The sequence below is a fragment of the Oncorhynchus clarkii genome, chromosome 3 (assembly GCF_045791955.1).
Source record: "Oncorhynchus clarkii lewisi isolate Uvic-CL-2024 chromosome 3, UVic_Ocla_1.0, whole genome shotgun sequence".
NCBI classification, from domain to species: Eukaryota; Metazoa; Chordata; class Actinopteri; order Salmoniformes; family Salmonidae; genus Oncorhynchus; species Oncorhynchus clarkii.
In genome coordinates, this window is record NC_092149.1 from 14,839,922 (window position 1) to 14,863,663 (window position 23,742).

General features: G+C 43.1%; 2 protein-coding genes across 2 annotated transcripts; both read right to left on the bottom strand.

The window, feature by feature from the left end:
- Nucleotides 1-9,047: 9,047 nt before the first annotated feature.
- LOC139388730 (uncharacterized) lies at nucleotides 9,048-11,965 on the bottom strand. The gene is made up of 5 exons (XM_071135606.1): nucleotides 11,488-11,965; nucleotides 11,069-11,178; nucleotides 10,818-10,889; nucleotides 10,266-10,403; nucleotides 9,048-9,635 (listed from the first exon to the last, which is right to left on the bottom strand). Exons 1-5 carry the CDS (start codon nucleotides 11,498-11,500, stop codon nucleotides 9,279-9,281), a joined length of 690 nt encoding a protein of 229 aa, XP_070991707.1. The 5' UTR covers nucleotides 11,501-11,965; the 3' UTR covers nucleotides 9,048-9,278.
- Nucleotides 11,966-15,102: 3,137 nt separating this feature from the next.
- LOC139388737 (folliculin) lies at nucleotides 15,103-23,731 on the bottom strand. The gene is made up of 12 exons (XM_071135615.1): nucleotides 23,437-23,731; nucleotides 21,358-21,561; nucleotides 20,858-21,004; nucleotides 19,235-19,456; nucleotides 18,868-19,034; nucleotides 18,625-18,716; nucleotides 17,483-17,646; nucleotides 17,155-17,268; nucleotides 16,934-17,057; nucleotides 16,595-16,723; nucleotides 16,228-16,330; nucleotides 15,103-15,924 (listed from the first exon to the last, which is right to left on the bottom strand). Exons 2-12 carry the CDS (start codon nucleotides 21,559-21,561, stop codon nucleotides 15,717-15,719), a joined length of 1,674 nt encoding a protein of 557 aa, XP_070991716.1. The 5' UTR covers nucleotides 23,437-23,731; the 3' UTR covers nucleotides 15,103-15,716.
- Between the last annotated feature and the right edge of the window lie 11 nt (nucleotides 23,732-23,742).

Sequence of the window (23,742 nt, forward strand, 5' to 3'; positions counted from 1 at the left end):
AAAAAAATATTGGGTTAATAAAGCCGAATACAAAACATGGTCTTCTTTTTGCTTTCTTGAGTAAGGCAGATCAGAAATGCAGGTGTTTCAGCATAGCTCAGTGCTTTGTGTGGTGGAGGGGCAGCCAGCGAAAAATACAGAGCATAGGAGTTGGTAATCTTCTCTAGTTGTGCCATGATTTGCTCAGTGTTCTGTCACTCATGGGGACACTACGTCACCGCAAAATCTACAGAGAGAGCTAGAAAGTTCAAGCGCCTTGGGTGCTGCCATAAATTTACATTAAAAGTGCACATCCAAGAAGGCTCAAGGTCATTGGCAGATAAAATGACGTAAAAAGATAAAATGACGTAAAATCACGTTATATCTACCGTAGCTTTAAAAAATCTGAGCTAGCAAGCTAGACAAGCAGTCATCATCTTGAATCAAGTCGACAATCTACTGGCAAATCCTTTTCAATTCTTGTCATATGAAGAGAAATTATAGAAAAAACATATCGGTGCTCATCGGCAAATTCAACAATGAGTGGTTTGGAAGGAATCAGTGGTTAACTGCAAGTGTTGCAAAGCAATCACTAGCTTTCTATTCGGTGGAGAGGTTGTGTGGTCCAAGTCTGGGTTTAGAGTCTTTTTTTCAAGCTTAAACGGATAAACATTCACACGCAACACAATATGCAAGAAAAGGTTGAATACATTGTCCATGCTGTCGATCCAGAATGACTTCTGCCGAGTTCAAAACAACTGGAAACTCGGAACAGGGAAATCTCAGACTTTAGTGAGTTCAAGGCAACAGGGAACTTGGAAAAAAAAACAAGCTCAGACTGAGAAAATATGTTTTGAATGGTCATCCAACTCGGAATTCCAAGTCGGGAGCTCCGACCTGAAGATCACTGACATCATGATTCAACCTTTTTTTCTGAGTTTCCAGTTGTCTTGAAAGTACCATAAACCCAGAGAATGCCAGACAAAATTTGCCCACAAGAAGGTTCCCCGTGCCACCTTCCTGTTCAAGTGAGCACAGAACTTGAACAGGTCCAAAAATGTCCAAAAATGTCTTGAATGCTGCTGCATAAATGATGTAATATGCCAGGGAGATATGTATACTGTATCTAAGAAAGTAATACTAAGTGTATGTTGTGTAGTAAGCTGTTAGCAGCCCATGTGCATCACACTAATAACTCGGTCCCTTTCCCCCTCATTACTTAGCCTACTGTTCTGACTTGGTGGTGCACATGTAGCCTATAGCCTGTTTTAGAGAGATGTAATAATTTAATATTTTAAGAACTTTCATTGTCTGCTTATACAGTATGCACCCTCATAGATATTATCCTGACAAAATTGCCCTCCAAATACACCTCTGCTGTTTTCAATCAGGATCTCAGGGATCACTGCCTCATTGCCTGCATCCGCTATGGGTCCGCGGTCAAATGACCACCCCTCATCACTGTCAAATGCTCCTTAAAACACTTCTACGAGCAGGCCTTTCTAATTGACCTGGCCCAGGTTTCCTGGAAGGATATTGACCTCATCCTGTCAGTAGAGGATGCCCGGATGTTCTTTAAAAGTAATTTCCTCACGATCTTAAATAAGCATGCCCCTTTCAAAAAATTTAGAACTAAGAACAGACATAGCTCTTGGTTTACTCCAGACCTGACTGCCCTCGACCAGCACAAAAACATCCTGTGTCGGACTGCAATAGCATCGAATAGTCCCCACAATATGCAACTGTTCAGGGAAGTCAGGAACCAATACACACAGTCAGTGTGCAAAGGCTAGCTTTATCCAACAGAAATTTGCATCCTGTAGCTCTAACTCCAAAAAGTTTATGGAGAACAAGAGCACCTCCTCCCAGCTGCCCACTGCACTGAGGCTAGGCGACACGGTCACCACCGATAAATCCATGATAATCTAACATTTCAATAAGCATTTCTCTACGGCTGGCCATGCTTTCCTCCTGGCTACCCCAACCCCGGCCAACAGCTCCGCACCCCCCGCAGCTACTTGCCCGAGCCTCCCCAGCTTCTCCTTCACCCAAATCCAGATTGCAGATGTTCTGAAAGAGCTGCAAAACCTGGACCCATACATATCAGCTGGGCTAGACAACCTGGACCTTCTCTTTCTAAAATTATCCGCCGTCATTGTTGCAACCCCTATTACCAGTCTGTTCAACCTCTCTTTCATTTTGTCCGAGATCCCTAAAGATTGGAAAGCTGACGCGGTCATCCCCCTCTTCAAAGGGGGTGACACTCTAGATCCAAACTGTTACAGACCTATATCTATCCTGCCCTGCCTTTCTAAAGTCTTTGAAAGCCAAGTTAATAAACAGATCACTGACCATTTTGAATCCCACTGTAACTTCTCTGCTGTGCAATCCGGTTTCCAAACTGGTCACGGGTGCACCTCAGCCACGCTCAAGGTACTAAACGATATCATAACCGCCATTGATAAAAGACAGTACTGTGCAGCTGTCTTTCTCGACCTGGCCAAGGCTTTCGACTCTGTCAATCACCGTATTCTTATTGGCAGACTAGATCGCCTTGGTTTCTCAAATGACTGCCTCACCTGGTTCACCAACTACTTCGCAGATAGAGTTCAGTGTGTAAAATCGGAGGGCCTTTTGTCCGGAACCTCTGGCAGTCTCTATGGGGGTACCACAGGGTTCAATTCTCGGGCCGACTCTTTTCTCTGTATATATCAACGATATCGCTCTTGCTGCGGGCGATTCCCTGATCCACCTCTACGCAGATGACACCATTCTGTATACATCTGACCCTTTTTTGGACACTGTGTTAACTAACCTCCAAAAGAGCTTCAATGCCATACAACACTCCTTCCGTGGCCTCCAACTGCTCTTAAACACTAGCAAAACCAAATGCATGCTTTTCAACCGTTCGCTGCCCGCACCCGCCTGCCCGACTAGCATCACTACTCTGGAGAGTTCTGACCTACAATATGTGGACAACTACAAATACCTAGGTGTCTGGCTAGACTGTAAACTCTCCTTCCAGACTCATATCAAACATCTCCAATCCAAAATCAAATCTAGAATCGGCTTTCTATTTCGCAACAAAGCCTCCTTCACTCACGCCGCCAAACTTACCCTAGTAAAACTGACTATCATACCGATCCTCGACTTCGGCGATGTCATCTACAAAATAGCTTCAAATACTCTACTCAGCAATTTGGATGCAGTCTATCACAGTGCCATCCGCTATGTTACCAAAGCGCCTTATACCACCCACCACTGCGACCTGTATGCTCTAGTCGGCTGGCCCTCGCTACATGTTCGTCGCCAGACCCACTAGCTCCAGGTCATCTACAAGTCTATGCTAGGTAAAGCTCCGCCTTATCTCAGTTCACTGGTCATGATAACAACACCCACCTGTAGCACGCGCTCCAGCAGGTATATCTCACTGGTCATCCCCAAAGCCAACACCTCCTTTGGCCGCCTTTCCTTCCAGTTCTCTGCTGCCAGTGACTGGAACAAATTGTAAAAATCGCTGAAGCTGGAGACTTACATGTCCCTCACTAACTTTAAACATCAGCTATCTGAGCAGCTAACTGATTGCTGCAGCTGTACATAGTTCATCTGTAAAGAGCCCACCCAATCTACTTACCTCATCCCCATATTGTTTTTATTTACTTTGCTGCTCTTTTGCACACCAATATCACTACTTACACACCATCATCTGCTCATCTATCACTCCAGTGTTAATCTGCTAAATTGTAATTACTTTGCTACTATGGCCATTTATTGCCATACCTCATCATGCCATTTGCACACACTGACTGTGCGCTTGTTTATTCCATGTAACTCTGTGTTGTTGTTTCTGTCGCACTGCTTTGCTTTATCTTGGCCAGGTCGCAGTTGTAAATGAGAACTTGTTCTCAACTAGCTTACCTGGTTAAATAAAGGTGTTTTTTTTAATCTTACGGTTCTGACTTGGTGTACAGGGAGAATGTTCTGAATTCTTTGGCTCTACATTTCAAAAGTGCTGAACAAATAGTTATGTTGATTACATCCGTCTTAGCTCACTCATTAATGTCTTAATCGATATTAAGGATGGCCTCTTATCCGCTTATCGTTCCCTTATGTCATAGTTTGTACATATCAATTGTCAGTAGAAACCACATTTGTTTAAACAAGTCAGCCATATAAGCTATGTTTTTTTAAAAGGCAGTAAATTAGGCTGAATTAACTGTTTCGCTGCCAGACAAGGCATAGCTGATAGCCAGGTGTAGCGGTGGTAAGGATTCACTCCATGTTCCTGAAAGGAAGGCTCTGCTATTGGAACAGCTTCATGTAGGCCCTAACAGTTTTTGTGGCACCGTTTGTTAACCATTATAGTGGAATTAATGTATTGTTTATGTTGTCTTGTGTTGTGTAGTGGATTTGCTGGCATGCATCAAAAACATTTTTGGGGAGTTTGCCACACCAAGATTTACATGCTAAAATCGCCACTGAGCCTACTGTCCAAACTCCAGCCACTTGCATTGCTGAGCCTGAGCATTATCATTGCAATTTCAGTCATGCAATATCAATACTATACTACATATCATCATGTTTACTTCTGGTGTAATGGTGATGGGTATTTACCATGGAGAATGATTGAGGCTTCTAGTGGCCAAAAGGTCATATTATTAACATAGGCAGCGCTATGGAGCTCGCCACCTTGTAGTCCTCAAAAACAGAAGTGAGTTTCCCCAGATTCCTTGAACCATTTCTATTGGGAAAATTAATGGGGAAAGGATAAGGTTTTGTAATAAATCCCGAAAATAAGGTTAACACAAGCTTTGAAGATCAGAGATCTTATACTTTTTGTTCTATGAGATAATATCAGTCAGTTAACATGACCTTTATGAATTACGATGCCTTTTATGTGCTTTAAGTGTGTTTTCGATTACATAAATGCTTCAAAATTCAAAAAAAGTGCCGTTAGCTGATGAAGATTACCTCATAGAACAAAACCACAGACCTTATTTATACAAAAATCCTCCAAAAACTCCATTAATTTTCCCATAGGCTTTGTCCAACTAACCATGGCGGAGTTAATGCCTACAAGAAGACACATTACTATTATTTAACTAGGCAAGTCAGTTAAGAACAAATTCCTATTTACAATGACAGCCTAGGGGTTAACTTCCTTGTTCAAGGGTAGATAGACAGATTTTTACCATGTCAGCTCGGTGATTCGATCTAGCAACCATTCGGTTACTGGCCCAATGCTCTAACCACTAGGCTACCTGCTGCCCCCTATCTCTCTCTAATGTAGTCAACTGGGTGGGACTTCCAACTTCGCTTGCTGATCCCACCTGGTGACCCTGTTGGAGTCATGTTCAACCAGATCATCAGGAGGGATAAGTCAACCATGAAGAAGAAAATTCACTATTTCAAAATGGAGATTGCCTCAATGGTGCTGCCCATGCTGTCACAGACGCTATAACTGCACAGATACAAAGACGAGTCCTCGATCTATCTCTATGGTATTTACTGCAGTCCCCCTGAAGTCCCTTGGCCCTACACAACTTTATTGTCAAATTTGCATAGAAAATGTGTATTTTTGCTGTCTTATGTTATTTCCCAACACCCGGGGCTATGAAGCAGTTAATTAAAACAGAACTAATAACTGAAAGCTCTCTCTCTGACCTCTGTGGTTGTCCTCTCCTCATAATAGAACAGCAAACATTATCTGTGTGTATCTGTTTGTTTGAATCTCACTGTCTGTTTTGATGTTGTGCAACATTCTCTCTCTCTCTCTCTCTCTCTCTCTCAACTGCCTCTCTCTCTCAACTGTCTCTCTCTCTCTCAACTGTGTGTCTCTCTCTCAACTGTGTCTCTCTCTCTCAACTGTGTCTCTCTCTCTCTCAACTGTCTCTCTCTCTCTCAACTGTCTCTCTCTCTCTCAACTGTGTCTCTCTCTCTCAACTGTGTCTCTCTCTCAGCTGTGTCTGCAGAGGTTTATCATAGTTTCTCAGAAAGGCTGATGCTCATTTTGCTGCCTCTACATTTACAAAAGGAAGTGAGACATGCCTTGGGGGTATTGTTGTCGGTCTCTGAGCCTTGCTTTTTAAAGTTTGTGTGCATTAAAGAAAGCACCTGGCTGAGTTTAATGGAAGTTCTGTCTTAAACAGCAGGAAAAAAGGGGCTCCTTCTTTTTGTATCAAAGATTTTGCAAGTGTTCTGTCCAAAGTGTGTGTGTGCTTGTGCATGCATGGATGTGTCAGGGTGTGTGCATGTATTGGCATACATACAGTTGAAGTCAGAAGTTTACATACACCTTAGCCATACACATTTAAACTCAGTTTTTTACAATTCCTGATATTTAATCCTAGTAAAAATTCCCTGTCTTAGGTCAGTTAGGATAACAACTTTATTTTAAGAATGTGAAATGTCAGAATAATAGTAGAGAGAATTCAGATTTTTATTTCTTTCATCACATTCCCAGTGGGTCAGAAGTTTACATACACTCAATTAGTATTTGGTAGCATTGCCTTTAAATTGTATAACTTGGGTCAAATGTTTCAGGTAGCATTCCACAAGCTTCCCACAATAACGTGCTTCTACACCTGCATTGCTTGGTGTTTGGGGTTTTAGGCTGGGTTTCTGTACAGCACTTTGAGATATCAGCTGATGTACGAAGGGCTATATAAATACATTTGATTTGATTCGATTTGATTTGAATAAGATGGGTGAATTTTGGCCCATTCCACCTGACAGAGCTGAGTCACAGGCCTCATTTGTAGGCCTCATTGCTCGCGCACACTTTCTCAGTTCTGCCCACAAATTTTCTATTGGATTGAGGTCAGGGCTTTGTGATGGCCCCTCCAATACCTTGACTTTGCTGTCCTTAAGCCATTTTGCCACAACTTCGGAAGTATGCTTGGGGTCATTGTCCATTTGGAAGACCCATTTGCCGCCAAGCTTTAGCTTCCTGATGGATGTCTTGAGATTTTGCTTCAATATTTCCACGTAATTTTCCTGCCTCATGATGCCATCTATTTTGTGAAGTGCACCAGACCATAATGCAGCAAAGCACCCCCACAACATGATGCTGCCACACCCGTGCTTCACGGTTGTGATGGTGTTCTTCGGCTTGCAAGCCTCCTGTAATCCCCGGGGTGTAGTGGAGGAAGAAGTCAGACGCAGGAAACAGAGAGTTCAGAGTAGCGATACTTCTTTATTCACCACACAGGTGAAAACGACACCACTCAAACAAATGCCCCAAAACACAGGGGAACTAAACAGTCCCGAACAACACACGTACACGCAACACCGTGACTTACAGGCGTGCACAAGAGTACACATAAAACAATCCCGCACACCCAGCAGGCGGGCCGGCTGGATAATTAAGCCCAACCAATTAACCTAACTAAACACGTGTAACTAATAAACAGACAAGGGGGAGGAAAAAGGATCAGTGGCAGCTAGTAGGCCGGTGACGACGACCGCCGAGCACTACCCGAACAGGAAGGGGAGCCACTCTCGGTAGGAGTCGTGACACCTCCCCCTTTTCCTCCAAACATAATGATGGTCATTATGGCCAAACAGTTCTATTTTTGTTTAATCACACCAGAGAACATTTCTCCAAAAAGTACGATCTTTTTCCCCATGTACAGTTGCAAACCGTAGTCTGGCTTTTTTATGGCGGTTTTTGAGCAGTGGCTTCTTCCTTGCTGAGCGGCCTTTCAGGTTATGTTGACATACGTTTTTTACTGTGGATATAGATACTTTCTACTTGTTTCCTCCAGCATCTTCACAAGGTCCTTTGCTATTGTTCTGGGATTGATTTTCAGGAGACAGAACGCGTCTCCTTCCTGAGCGGTATGACGGCTGTGTGGTCCCATGGTGTTTATACTTGCGTACTATTGTTTGTACAGATGAACGTGGTACCTTCAGGCGTTTGGAAATTGCTCCTAAGGATGAACCAGACTTGTGGAGGTCTACAATTTTTTGGCTGATTTCTTTTGATTTTCCCATGATGTCAAGCAGAGGCACTGAGTTTGAAGGTAGGCCTTGAAATACATCCACAGGTACACCTCCAATTGATTCAAATGATGTCAATTAGCCTATCAGAAGCTTCTAAAGCCATGACATCATTTTCTGGAATTTTCCAAGATGTTTAAAGGAACAGTCAACTTAGTTTATGTAAACTTCTGACCCACTGGAATTGTGATACAGTGAATTATAAGTGAAATAATCTGTCTGTAAACAATTGTTGGAAAAATTACTTGTGTCATGCACAAAGTAGATGTCCTAACTGACTTGCCAAAACTATAGTTTGTTAACAAGAAATTTGAGAAGGGGTTGAAAAACAAGTTTTAATGACTGCAACCTAAATGTATGTAAACTTCCGACTTCAACTGTACATATACCTGATGTGTGTGATTAATATGAGTGATTTGGCTCAGTTGTAGGCCTACCCAGTAACTGCAGACATAAATATTCTATTGAACTACAACTTACTTATGACAGAAGTCTTCCTGTAGGAGACAGAAAGAAAAAGGATAGCTGTTGAGAATCAGACAGCAGTGCAGCTCTGCAGCAATTGCAAAATACTCCCCACACTGGGGATGGTAACAGTCAGCACTCAGGGATCTCTACACAAGACTACATCAGAGAAACTCATAACGGCTGCATGGTTTTTATTTACAAGATGCAGTATGTACAAAAGTTCATAGAAAAAAACAACATTCATTGAAGACCAACAGACAAACAAATATTCACATTCCACTGCATTGTAAACATCATATGAATTTGATCAGAAATATTGGACAATAATTTATGTGCTGTAGCTTGCTCAATATAAAACACTTGTTAGTGTTTAGTTAGCTTGCATAGAATATGGCTTTTTATACATATGGCTATGTTGTAACGGTTATAACTATAATAATAGAACTCTGGTGTGCAGACAGTAAATTAAAAGGTTGTTATTCTATACATAATCTTGACTGCAGTTGTACTTTCAGTGCAACAATTACATGTGTATGTCAGTCACTTGATTGACAAAGCTTACTGTATTAGAACTGCTAGAATGGACAGATTGAGAAGAAAAAGCCAACCAGTGCTCCAAAACACATTGCAAAAAGAAAAGGATGTATTCTTTCAGAAACAGGGAATCGTATTTATTTTATTTCTTGCATTTTGTGTGCGCCATTGAAGAGATCCACTTCAGTAACTATAGCAACCGCTCTACAGTAGCATCCAGGGCAGTCCACATAACAGGAGGCTCCAATGTAAGCTGTCATTGTAAATAAGAATTTGTTCTTAATTGACTTGCCTAGTTAAATAAAGATAAAAAAAAACAAAGACCCAGAAAGAACTAATAGGAGCCCACCTTTGGATGTTGGGCTCCTATTGGTTGGTGAAGGTGTGTTTAACCTCATCTCTGTTTCCCCTTCATTCTCCCTGTGTTGCATGTGAACTGCTCGTGTGGTTAATAACCTCACTTTTTTACTTTCCAGAGCTGCCCTTTCTTCCTCCCCAGCAGGAGAGGCCAGAGTGGGGAAGGGACAAGTGTCCACCGGGGTCGAGCACCCCAGCTCCAGCCATTTGGAGAAAACAGATGAAGTGAAGTTGAGAAGTTTCTCTGGAGAGGAGGAGACAGAGGGAAGAACTGAAGGGTCAGGATCCTCAAATCTCTGTGAGAGAGGGATGTGATAAGGGAGGAGAGGAAAGGGGGATAAGGGAGGAGAGGAGTTGTTATTAAACAAACATACAGTCTGTCATTGATTGATAGCCGGTTCTCTGGGGAGTTAACCTCTGTGATATACATTGCGTACATTATAGGTGACCTGAACAGGAAAACTATGCACTGGTTCCAGCATAGTCAAGCCACATGGTCAGGAAAAAAAACGTTATTCTCCCCTGTTTTAGCCCTTTTATGTCATTGTTTTACTATAACAACAAGGCATCTTTATAGTGTTTTGTTGCATTTGCAGGGGCACAGTTCTTTTTACAGTACTTAGTCCAAAATGTTTAAGGCTGCTGTGTCTGTCTCTTTTGAGTACATGCTGCTACTTGTTCACCCCCACTGGCAACCTACAGTACACTCTCTATCCAAAACAGTTCATATAGACTACTAGAGTCATAGCCTCGGGAAGTAGTTTGGGGAAGACAGTTTTGCCGGCAATACAGACAGCTATATTGTTTCGCTAATACTTGACTTGTAAAGGACCAATGCATTACTTTAGTAGGGGGGTGCTGCAGCACCCATACTTCCCGCGACAATGACTAGAGTATGTCCACGACATTGTAAAAGTTATACCCACCCCTTTTGTCATACCCCTGTCATCCAGGGCTTGTATAAGGTTGGAGATGAATTCGAAGCTATGGTGCTCTGGCCACAGCTGGCTGCGGAGCTGGAGCCAGGAGTCAGAGAGAACAGTCGCAGCTCGGAACACACAACACTGGAGGGACAGCCGAGGCAGAAGCAGGATTTTAGACACAGAGGTTACGCTGATGATTTGAATAGACGGAGCACCACACAGAGCTGATCATCATTGTGCTAATCAGAGGCTATTGATGATCCTGCCCAGTAACGCTGACAACAACACAAATTTAGACTTTAGAGTACTGGAACCAGTGGAGGCTGCCGAGGGGAGGATAGTTCATAGTAATGTTTGGAAGGGAGCGAATGGCATTGCAGTGTTTGATACTGTATATTTGATACCATCCCGGTCCTTCCACATTGCTCAACAGAGAATCATAATGAAGGATTTAATGATAGACATAGCAGATACACTAAGTGTGATGTTTGTATAAAACACGAGAATAAATCATTTACTAAAATGGTGTCATTTAATCAATAGATGGTGCCTCACCGGATCAGTGTTGCACAGCAGGTTGACATTGTAGTGGTGGGAAATCCAATAGTCTTTAGGGAACACCTTACGCTTGGAGGAAAAAACTGGTTCAGGAATCACAGTATTCACAAGAGTATCTATGCCAATAGACAAAACATCAAATTGATAAAAAATGTAACCACTAGGAAGTGAACGCATATTTGTTTAAACTACTGTCATTACTCAGGGTGCATGCAGGTACAAAAGGATAGCAACAACGTTCAACTCACAAATCCAGCATGGTCTGAGTTAAGGGTGGTTTGAAGATTCTTGACAACCTCCCTCAAAAAGTCATCACATCCACTACCTTGGACTGTCAATATTGATAGCAACAGTAAAACTGTGTGTGAGAGAGAGAGAGAGAGAGAGAGAGAGAGAGAGAGAGAGAGAGAGAGAGAGAGATGCAGCAGGTTAATGGATGGAACATTTCTGTGTCCTGCCCATGTGGTTCCAGCCACATGCTTAATGAGAAACATCATGACTTCATGTTAACTTGCGAAAATTAACAACAAACCTAAATTACAGAACCACTATATGAATTACAGTACAATGGTAATGTGGTCAAATTAATCAAACAAATACAAATCCACGAATCAATCAATTAACTTTTGCATACTCTGAATTGATGTAATCACTGAATTTCTCTTACCTGATCGTGACATCCTTTTATCTTCATGAGAAAGGCCACTTCTCCATTTCTGTGGTTGAAAGCATGCAATACGCAGATCAAATAAGTCCTTTGGTCTGACTAGGCAAAGTTTCCTCAGCGGTTCCTTCAAGTGTGTGACACACAGAGAGAGAGAGAGTCTTTTCTTTTTCCTTTACTGTTGAGACTCCAGCTTAGTTGACCTGTCTTTTAGAATTCCTCTTTTTGTCTCCCGGGTACTTTCCAAATATTTTCACCCCCTTCTCTCTCTCACGCAATCTGCACTGCGCTCTCACTTTGGATTTTCCGACCTCTCAGCCTTTCCCTTTCCTTCTCTTTCCCTGTTGACCCAGTATATTACAGACCTCACTCTCTGCTCACCCTTTAAATGGCTAATGGACAGAGTGGGGGAAACAGACCCGCTATCTCTCTCTCGCCCTCTGGGCAGTCTGTCTGTGTGAGCTCAGACAGAGGCTAGCCTGAAAGTGAAAGTGCTTGATATCTGCTCCCTGTAAATCTCTCAGCCCCTCCCACCACCAGTCATTTCACCTCCCTATTGACTGACCAAGCCCCCTCTCCCTCTTAATTCAATGACATTCAATTCAATGGGCTTTATTGGCATGGGAAACAAATGTTTACATTGTCAAAGCAAGTGATATAGATAAACAAAAGTGAAATAAAAAATACAAAATAAACAGTAAACATTACACTCACAAAAGTTCCTCTCTCTCACTTTCTCTCTCCCTCTCTCTGCTCCCCCACCCCTCAATCCAAACGAGGCCTCAGAAGGCTCAAGTCATGCCATATGTTTTCAATCCACCTCCCACACCCATGAGCTTGTGTGCATGCCTCCTTGTCTCCAGTGAGCCAGTTAGTAATACTCATCCTGTTGAGTCACCACACAGAGGGAATCTTATAAATCAACAATTATCTTGTATTTTTTTTAGGCTAAAAAGATTGCAACACTGACTGACTTACGCTGCAAGTCATTCAAGTGTGCAAAGTCAATAATAATCATGACAGTGAAGCTGATGTTCCTTCTCAAAACTAAAAACTAAATGAACAACAAAAAATGACAGTTGATTTGAAGTGGAAAAGTTGAATATTATAGTTTGGAGGCTTAGATACTTCCTCACATTTTGATAGCACTTTAGTTTGTGGTACACTCGTTTATTATTTAAAGTGCTACTCAGATATTTTTGTTATGACAAACTACTATTGAGAAAGTGAGTGGGGATCAGAAGTAAATGAATTAGTACATTGTCATGTTCAGGTTTTACGAAGTCATTGTTGTAGTACTACTTCTTGTGTCACTTCCATTTTGAACATGGGCCAAGAGAAACAGTGAATGTTCTAGAGGTCCAAAGGGAAAAGGAAGACAGAGTTCTGCAGTCCAACAGACCAACATTCTTCAGCCTCCCAGAGGCACCATCAGTCCTAACTCTTTTCACCTTGGTCCTCTGCATAGGGCAGTAGGATGATCCTTGATCTCAGGTCAGTTTAGCATATTCTTCCTTTATGGTTCAGAAGTGGGAAGGATAAGATGGTCCGGGATCTGTGTCTAAGAGTTTCTACCCAGAGTGTATATACAGTGCCCTCTGTAATTATTGAGACAGCGAAACATTTTAAAAATGTTTTTGGTTCTGTACTCCAGCACTTTGGATTTGAAATGATACAATGACTATGAGGTTAAAGTGCAGACTGGCAGCTTTAATTTGAAGATATTTTCCTCCATATTGGGTCAACAGTTTAGAAATTACAGTACTTTTTGTACATAGTCCCTTCATTTTAGGGGACCAAAAGCATTGGGACAAATTCACTTATATGTGTATTAAAGTAGTCAAAAGTGTAGTATTTGGCCCCATATTCCTAGCACGCAATGATTACATCAAGCTTGTGACTTGGAGTCACTTTTATTGTAAATAAGAATATAACATGTTTCTAAACACTTCTACATTAATGTGGATGCTACCATGATTACGGATAGTCCTGAATTAATCGTAAATAATGATGGACAAAGTTAGACTCAAAAATATCATACCCCCCAAAAATACTAACCTCCCATGTTATTGTAATGGTGAGAGGTTAGCATCTCTTGGGGGTATGATATAAAATGCTAACCTCCCATGTTATTGTAATGGTGAGAGGTTAGCATCTCTTGGGGGTATGATATAAAATGCTAACCTCCCATGTTATTGTAATGGTGAGAGGTTAGCATCTCTTGGGGGTATGATATAAAATGCTAACCTCCCATGTTATTGTAATGGTGAGAGGTTAGCATCTCTTGGGGGTATGATATAAAATGCTAACCTCCCATGTTATTGTAATGGTGAGAGGTTAGCATCTCTTGGGGGTATGATATAAAATGCTAACCTCCCATGTTATTGTAATGGTGAGAGGTTAGCATGTCTTGGGGGTATGATATTTCTGCGTCTGTAACTTTGTTTTATTGTCTACTCTACTATATTATAAGACCTAACGTTCCACCAGTGGGCTGTCCTACAGTTTACAATATCAAATCAATGGTCATGTGTAACCAACTGTATTCCTTTGTTCTGTGATGGTCAAATTACTGGAACGAAACCACTACTAAAGGACACCAATAAGAAGAGACTTGCCTGGACCAAGAAACCCGAGCAATGGACATTAGACTGGTGGAAATCTGTCCTTTGGTCTGATGAGTCCAGATTTTAGATTTTTGTTTCCAACCGCCATGTCTTTGTAAGAATTTAAGGCAAACTTAACCAGCATGGCTACCACAGCATTCAGCAGCGATACACCATCCCATCTGGTTTGCGCTTAGTGGGACTATCATTTGTTTTTCAACAGGAAAATGACCCAACACACCTCCAGGCTGTGTAAGTTATTTGACCAAGGAGGAAAGTGATGGAGTGCTGCATCAGATGACCTCGCCTCCACAATCACCCGACCTCAACCCAATTGAGATGATTTGGGATGAGTTGGACCACAGAGTGAAGGAAAAGCAGCCAACAAGTGCTCACCATATGTGGGAACTCCTTCAAGACTGTTGGAAAAGCATTCCAGGTGAAGCTGTTTGAGAGAATACCAAGAGTGTGCATATATGTTGTCAAGGCAAAGGGTGGCCACTTTGAAGAATCTAAAATCTATATTTCATCATTTGTCATAATAAAGAAAAACCCTTGAATGAGTAGGTGTGTCCAAACGTTTGAGTGGTACTGTACATACGAGGTAAAAAGAATAAAAACAAAGCCTTGTGCCAGTGGATTTTACAAGTCTTCTGAAAGGGATCAAATAACTGCAAAAACAACTATTTAGTTTTAATAATGAGTTACTAGCTCGTTAGTGAAGAAGCCCCCTGCGGATGTGGTAGTGTACAACACAATGATATGTTGAGGGACTGAGAGCTCGTTATGCAAGGGTTTTGCGTGTCACCGAAGACCGAGAACTGTTGTTTTACACCACTTGAGGTCTCTTGGCTGACAGCCACTCATTGTAAAAAAAGCATGTGAGAGGGAACTGGCAAAGGTCACACGTTTTTTTCCCCTCCACTCTTTTTCCTTCTCCCTTCTTTCTTAGATTTAATGATTCTCCACAAGATGGTGCCAGTTGGGAAAAAGGATGAATGCCACACCAATATTTCAGTTTCAGCTCAAGCAGTTATTTTATTTGAATATCTCTGTACAATGTGTTAACAAAACTATTGAAACTTTTATAATAATTTAGACATAACATTGTGGACAGTGTTCCTATAATAATTCCCATTTGATTACTAAAAAAAAGATACAAATGACTTATTACGTAATGTATCTGAATGAATTATTCATTTAAAACCGACCCATGGAGTGGATTTTTGTTCTTTATGGTGAAGGATGGATTTGAATCAAGTCAGTACCTGGACACAAACATATCCTTCAGTCTATCTGTCATTACTCACTCATTCACACTCGTTTTCTTTCCCTTTCTCTCTGTCTGTCCAAATACAGTAGTAGATGCATGCAGAGGAGGCTGGTGGGAGGAGCTATAGCAAGGGCTCATTGTCATGGCTGGAAAGGTATAAATGGAACGGTGTCAAACACATCAAACATATGGAAATCACGTTTGATTCCGTTCCATTTATTCCATTCCAGCCATTACAATGAGCCCACCCTCCTATACCTCCTCCCACCAGCCTCCTATACGGAGATACAGTATATTTCACTCCAGCTGTATGGTCTCTCCCGCTACCGCTCATATTCTCCTCCACTGCTCTCTCACTGGCTAAGGGGCCTCTCCCCTCCTCTGACAGCGGTCATCAGATGGCTCTTGTAGGTCTTGCTGAGTCCCGTCATCCAGAACTTGAGCAGCCTGACGTTGTCCTCCTCCCCAGGCCCCGTGGCACCCAGCAGGGCCAACACCTTCTGGGTGTCCTCCCTCCCACGCCCATCTACCTTGGAGAACTTAAACAGCACCTTCACTTTACTAAGGAATTGAAAGGGTAGGGGGGGGGGGGGTTGGGTATGGATAGAAGTGGGAGGGAGAAGAGTTATTGGAATTTCCCAATGATTCTGGACTACATTAAGCATTCCACATCATCCTGTACTGCACAGCCAATGTAACCAGGCTGGGGCTTTGGGGGGTTTCATAGGGGGACTTGTTTGACTCTTTAATGCCCCACTATCTACAGTTGCATACCTACATACCTCTGTTTAGAAAAAGCCAAAGAAATGAAACTTCAAAGTTGAGGGAAATTCCCTGCTCATCAGAGGGGTTGTTGTTACTCACTTCATCCACTCCTCCTTCAGACACAGCAGACAGTGAGAGACCACGTCCACTGACAGGTTCTCATTGGACAACGCCACCTCCATCTTATTCAACAACGTGGGACCTGAGAGAGGGGTGGGGGGAAGAGAGAAGGATAGAGAGCAAGGGAGGGGGGGTGATAGGGGTGAAGAGAGACAGGGAGAGAGCACGAGAGATGCAGGTCAATAGATTGAAACTGGAAAGTTAATGGAGGGAAATTTCACATGACTAATTGCATCTCTTTGACCTTTGCCATGATTGTTAGCAACTAGAGGTGCCTTGAAGTATAATGTATACCTTCATGTTGATGATGTATATAGTATATTGTCCAGATGGGGTATATCCTCACCTTTATCTGTAGGCTGTGAGTTGGTACTGCTGATGTTGAACTGATAGAGTGAGAGAATGTCTTCACCACAAGCAGCAGAGTACAGAGAGCCCCTCTCCAGACTGACCACATCCACCAACACTGAGAACTCTGGGAAGGGACACAGCAAGATGATCATATTTTATGGGTATTTTAGGATTCGAAACCTTTTATTTGTTGTTTGTTCTGTTCGCACTTATAACTAATATCATTATCATACAGTATTTTATTATTAGCATATTACTATCATATGTAATAGTGATTATAAGCAGACCTCCAAATAAAGCAGTAACCACAGTGATGTATTCTGGGTTTGTGTACCTGAGGAGCTGACGTGTGTGGGGATGGGCACGTCAGGGCTGAGGCCCAGGAAGTTACATCGGTATGCTTCCTCATACTGGGCGCTGTATGTCACAGAGCGGACACAGCCCACCGGGAGCAAGGCCTGATGGGACATATACCAAACCATGTGATTAGCAAAGAATGTTAGGAGGAATATTCTTTAAAGGGGGATACAATGAGTAAACTTTTGATTGGATGACCTTCAACATGGTGAATGCTGAATGGATGAGCCCTGGGTCAGCCCCTCTCAATATGACCTGATTTCCCATGAGCACGTGCCATGCTAGCTGGCGGAAATCAGTGGTCCCGAGCACCTGTGTACCAATCAGATAACAGATATCATCACAAGGAAACAGACAAGAAATGCATTCACAAAATAAGACGATATTGGTTTCCCTCTATAACCAATTGGTTCACAAAGTTGTTTCTTTTGAAACCAAGTGGTTAACAGAATTAAGTATGATGTATGATGTGCTAGAAATGAAAGTGTTCATGATGTGGTAGGGAGAAAGGCACACCAATGTTTACCTGTCTTAAATGTCTCAAGGACCTGAACTTTGGACCAGGATACCCCTCTGCTTTCCCCTCGTCAAACAAGAAGTCTCTGTACAGCTCGCTTTCCGATTGGTGGCACTGGGGTCTAGACCCGCCCCCTTCTGCTCCTTCCCAGCAACTCATTTCCTCCTCTTGCTCTGAGAAGACAACAGGACATTGTTAAAAAGACATACAAAACACCCAATATCGGGACTTATTCCAAGATATATACTGTTATTTTATTTAAATTGATTTAGCCAGGATAGTGAACAAAGTAACAATTGCATCTATTTTCCTGATTGGAAGTATTCAAGTGTCATAGTGACTTGCAATATCAGAGCTGAACACGGGGGAGCAATGGAAACATTTTTGGTCCAAGAATGGTCATCAGAATGGAATTTGTGTGATATGGTTGAGTGAGTCACATCGTAGCTCTCTGTCCTTGTGGTCTAACCGTGTTAAACACACGTTTACTGTAGACACGAACTCCTGTTCCACTCTGGGCAAACACATGACTTCTCATGATAATGCTTTACCCTGATATCAGATCACACCCTTTTTATTCACTTATTTTAACTTGAGCCATATGGGGTAATATGTCTCTCTGACTAGTGTTAAACTGGTCTCACGGTGTCTTCCACCTCTAGAGTTATCATGTCTGTCTCTCTATGAGCACCAGCGCGCACCTCTACGAGCACCAGCGCGTACCTGTCTGTCTCTCTACGAGCACCAGCGCGTACCTGCCTGTCTCTCTATGAGCACCAGCGCGTACCTGTCTGTCTCTCTATGAGCACAAGTCTGTCGCTCTATGAGCACCACAGCGTACCTGTCTGTCTCTCTATGAGCACCAGCGCGTACCTGTCTGTCTCTCTATGAGCACAAGTCTGTCGCTCTATGAGCACCACAGCGTACCTGTCTGTCTCTCTATGAGCACCAGCGCGTACCTGTCTGCCGCTCTATGAGCACCAGCGCATACCTGTCTGTCTCTCTATGAGCACCAGTGCGTACCTGTCTGTCTCTCTATGAGCACCAGTGCGTACCGGTCTGTCTCTCTATGAGCACCAGCGCATACCTCTCGGTCTCTCTATGAGCACCAGTGCGTACCTGTCTGTCGCTCTATGAGCACCAGTGCGTACCTGTCTGTCTCTCTATAAGAACCAGTGTGTCCTCTGTGGGAGCTCCCTCCAGCAGCTTCTCTGTCAGACGACTACCACAGGCCTTCAGTAACCTGCAGTAGAGGAGAAAAACACAAGAGAGTGTATCAAACAACTGGGATAGACAGATAGAACACTGCCCTACCACCTCTAATGTTGACTCTATGTCTGCTATTGTTTAGATTAGTAATCTTAGTGATCGTTAGCGACAGTTAGCCGTCTCACCAGCTGAAGGAGGAGTGTAGGCTGGCCCAGAGGTTGGTGTGCTGGGTGAGGGAGGGCAGGGAGCGGGCCGCGTTACCACTCCTCTGGTGGGGGAAGACAGCAGGAGAGAACACGCTGTTCATCCTCACCGCCCTCTGAGGACACACACACTGCTCACTGTCAAACACCTGTAGAGGATAGGGGGATGGGGGAGAAATAAGAGGGAGAGAAGTCAAACATTCTGTCTGGTAGTAAGAGTTCGTGTTCATGTTTATTTGTCTTATGTTTAATGTTCACGTTATGAATAGTAAGTGTGTTTGAATGTGTGTGTATATATCTATGTCCCATTCATTTAACATGGTGTGTTAGTTTGTGTGTGTGTCCTTACCTTCAGTGCTGTGCTCTGTAGACTCTGTATCGTAAGTCTGAGGTGGCGAAGCAGGAAGGGCCAGGAGTTGATGAGGTAGATCCTGTCCATGGCTACCATGACGATACTGTACCACCGCTGAAAGCCCCGGGCCAGGCTGTCCTTGATGAAGAACGTGTGAGAGAACACAAAACCATGCTGCTCATCCCCAAAGAAGATAGGACCCTCACGACCTGGACACACCTAGAAGCAGGGAGGGAGAGAGGGAGGGTACTGAGGGGAGAACAGACATTAGGAACAGAGCAAATGGAATGGCATCAAACACCTGGAAATCATGTTTGATGTATTTGATACCATTCCACTGATTCCGCTCCCGTCATTACCACAAGCCCGTTCTCCCCAATTAAGGTGCCACCAACCTCCTGTGATATCTATCTATCTATCTATCTATCTATCAGGGTCTCCAACAGGTAGATCACGCAGTAGCTCGCAGCCCACTAATGAGTAGCACCCCAAACAATTCTGAAAGTACATGCAATTTTCACGTGTTCCACCGCAAACAAATCTCACAAGTAGACTCAGACACGGCAAGCTCCCAGCTACCATCTAATCAACGCAACATTGACATTATTCCACCGCTGGTTAGTCACTAGGGCCTAAAGTCACGCTACCCTAAAGGTGCAGGTGAACATTTTTGTCTCATCTGTGATATTTTGGTTAAAATAATTAAATTAAACAATTTACTAGTAATACATTTATTGTTTTACAAACATTAAAATACATGTAATCTGTTTGAGTGTTTTTATTTTATTTGTATAATTATTGATTACAAAAAACACAAGGAAGGGGTAACATTAAATTATCAGAACATGAAGGACAAACAATACACCATCAAGACACTATCAAACATGTATCAGTCTTTCCGCAACAGAGCCATCCTTATGTGTGAGGGTGCGTGTGCATGATAGTGATATAAAATGTCATAGTTTCCTTTTTAATGATCACAATCTTGTGAAACACGATCCTTCCAAGATCCCCCCCACAGTTCCCCAATAGCTGTCCCTCAACCATTCGAGACCCCTCTCACAATCCCCCCCCCCCCCCTTCCGACTTCAACTGTATATAAAATATTTTATAGGGCCCCCCTTAGAGTTGTTTAACCATTATTTTACCATAAAACATAGTGTACAATAGAAAGTAGTGCACTAAGGACCAGGGGAAGAGTTGCAGGGGAGAGAAGAAGAATGTGCCTATTTGAAAGCTTGAAAAAAACATTTACATTTTTTTTTTAAAGTAGCTCTCACGCTAGAAAAGGTTGGAGACCCCTGATATATATTGTCACATACACCGGATTGCTGCAGTGAAATGTCTTGTTTTATAGGGTCAACCATAGTACAGCACCCCTGGAGAAAATGAGGGTTAAATGCCTTGCTCAAGGGCACATTGACAGATGTTTTACCTTGTCGGCTTGGGTATTGGAACCAGCGACCTTTTCGTTACAGCCCTAATGCTCTAACCGCTAGGTTACCTGCCGCCCTTAACTAAAGGCTTGTGTATTGACAAACAGTCATGAGTCTTAATGCAAGACAAATGGCAACACGCACGCTCACACATACACACACACACGAACACACAGGTGGTTACCTCACAGCTGAGGCTCCGTACGCAGGCCTGGCGGACCACACTGAAGAGCTGGGGTTGTCTGGGGTGTTGGTGGCTGAGGAACCGGATGCCTGTCTCACTGTCCACGCTGACGAAGCCAGGGTGAGACGCTGGGAGAGACCGGCAGCCCTGACAAAGAGATGGAGAGAGACAGGGAGTGAATGAGAGAGAGAGTGAGTGAGTAAGAGAGAGTGAGAGAGAGTGAGTGAGAGAGTGGGGAAGAGGGAGAGAAAACGAGATGGCCAGAAAGAATAGTTATTAGACAAAACAAATGAGTCAATGTCCTTTCTATTCTGTCCGTTCAGCCCTTCACTCATCTCACACACATCTCCCACTCACCTCACACACATCTCCCACTCACCTCGCACACATCTCCCACTCATCTCGCACACATCTCCCACTCACCTCGCACACATCTCCCACTCATCTCGCACACATCTCCCACTCATCTCCCACTCATCTCCCACTCATCTCCCACTCACCTCGCACATGTCTCCTCTCTGTGTAGCTGAGCTGTTTGCCCTCATGGTGAGTCCCTCTCCCTCTCTGTCCGACTCTCTGTCCCCGGGTATGGGGGCGCCAGCCTGGGAGGGTGTGGGGGACGGGGGGTGCAGAGCCTCGGTGCAGAACAGGGTCCGGGGGCCATGGAGCTCACAGAAATGACAGAGAGCTACCAGAGCATTCATCTGAAGGGGGAGAGAACAGGGCCGGCACACCCGTTAGGCAGGATCAGGCGGCAGCCTTCAGTTGCAGATTGACGAGGGTGGCATTTTCCAAGCTAAACTGACCAAGAAGTACCAACAACACGCTAACCTTCGGATTTCAGTGTATTAGTGGGGTTTGAAAAAAACACCCCGTGTCCCTTGCCGCTATTACCGAATTTCCTGGAATGGCACAAGGTTGGTATTTTAAAAAAAATTTTTTTTTGCAGATGCTCCCGAGTGGCGCAGCGGTCTATGGCACTGCATCTCAGTGCTCGAGGCGTCACTACGGACCTTGGTTCGATTCCAGGCTGTATCATAACTGGCCGTGATTGGGAGTCCCATAGGGCGGTGCACAATTGGCCCAGCGTCATCCAAGTTTGGCCGTCATTGTAAATAAGAATTTGTTCTTAACCGACTTGCCTAGTTAAATAATAAAATAAGTCTAGAGCAACTTGCAGTAGTGAGTGCATATATTTTCATATTTGTTCATACTGGTCCCCCGTGGGAATCAAAATCACAACCCTGGCGTTGCAAGTACCATGCTCTACCAACTGAGCCAAACGGGATCATACGAAGTTGTGATAGTCTGGATAGCCCAAGCCTACTTACTGTCTAGGAGTTTCACCCATTGAGCTAAATTGTCATGATAATCAATGGCTTCATGTTTGTATCCATACATTTTTGACGAGATGATCATAGCAAAAAATAAAATACTTCTGCATTTCCCGCTGTGTAAACACATTGATTCTCATTTCATATAGGCTCAGGACAACTTCTGATAAAGTTGGGTAGTTGATATTCAGAGCTTAAGGAAACAAAATTATAAGTCACAGGAATCAGAATCAGAATTAATAAAGCCAATGCAATTGCCTGTTTTACAAAAGGTAGGCCTACCACATGAATGGGCATTCTTAAAATGGAATGGGGGCCTAAACTGTAGGCCACACCTCAGTAAGCACGGGCCAATGTCTTTTGAATGTCTTCTTTGGGTGCTGTTCAGACCGGCATCTTTAAAAAAAAAATGTTTAGGACCAGCCTTGATTTCAACATCCATGGACCAAAACAAATCTGAACCAAACATAGACATCTATATTTGGTCCGGTCCAGGCTTGATTTCAACCTCCACAGACATATGGTCCAGACCAGCATATATTTGGCCAGAACATAAACGTCTACAATTGGTTGAGATTAGATCCGGTCCGGACCCAAACATTTTACCAGACTAAATCTGTACCAATCATAGACATCTATGTTTCACAAGTTTGGTCAGTAAAAAAAAGTACAGTACACAGTACAGTACAGCAGAGCACAGTATAGGAAAGTATAGTTCAGTACAGTACAATAGCACAGTACAGTATAGGAAAGTATAGTTCAGTACAGTATAATAGCACAGTACAGTATAGGAAAGTATAGTTCAGTACAGTATAATAGCACAGTACAGTATAGGAAAGTATAGTTCAGTACAGTATAATAGCACAGTACAGTATGTACTCCACCGAAGACGTCTTTTCACTTTTCATTCCTAACCTAAAATAAACTTCAACGACAGGAAAATAAATATGTTAGATGGCTTTTTAACGTAATTTTGTTTACTGGGACCATTCAAGTTTGGCGAGGTATAGGAGGTCGACAATTTGCTTTGCCTGGCCTATAGCTGCAGAACGGCCAGCACCTGGCCCGGGAGAGAACGGCCAACACCTGACCCGGGAAGAGATGACTGGTGATCAGAGGTGTGTTATTGTCAATGCTTTGTCTTTGGATTCAGTGTAAACATTGATGATGCATCTCAAATTGAATTGCTGGGGAAAGTTTCCTACAACCTTTCTAAATGGAAACCTATAAGTCAAGCACACTTACCTTGAATTAAGCAGCGTGAACAATCACTGCAACAAATTACAGGTATTCAGATTGCATCAAAACATCACAAAATGACATTACTGACAAGCTAACCCCTAGCACAGCACGAACCAATGTCTCGAAAATAGATCATGATCATTTTTCTTAAAAGCATGGGAAATAAGTCGCCAATGCACACGCAAGTTCTAATTTCTAATTAATTCACAAAAGTAGTCTTGTTGCTGTATTAGCCTTTGTTTATACTTTTTCACCGCTCTGATACGCTCGCTCTCTAGGTTAGTGGTAGTCGTCATGTGATGAGGGGAG

What these genes read in the sequence shown, in the direction of transcription:
- LOC139388730 (XM_071135606.1), bottom strand. An exon ending in ACTCAGACCATGCTGGATTT is followed by an intron (nt 10,890 to 11,068) that starts GTGAGTTGAACG and finishes TTTTCCTCCAAG; the next exon opens with CGTAAGGTGTTCCCTAAAGA. An exon ending in TGCTGTGCAACACTGATCCG is followed by an intron (nt 10,404 to 10,817) that starts GTGAGGCACCAT and finishes CTGTCCCTCCAG; the next exon opens with TGTTGTGTGTTCCGAGCTGC.
- LOC139388737 (XM_071135615.1), bottom strand. Translation starts at nt 21,561, where the DNA reads ATGAATGCTCTGGTAGCTCTCTGTCATTTCTGTGAGCTCCATGGCCCC. An exon ending in TACAGAGCACAGCACTGAAG is followed by an intron (nt 19,035 to 19,234) that starts GTAAGGACACAC and finishes TATCCTCTACAG; the next exon opens with GTGTTTGACAGTGAGCAGTG. An exon ending in CTACACTCCTCCTTCAGCTG is followed by an intron (nt 18,717 to 18,867) that starts GTGAGACGGCTA and finishes CCTCTACTGCAG; the next exon opens with GTTACTGAAGGCCTGTGGTA.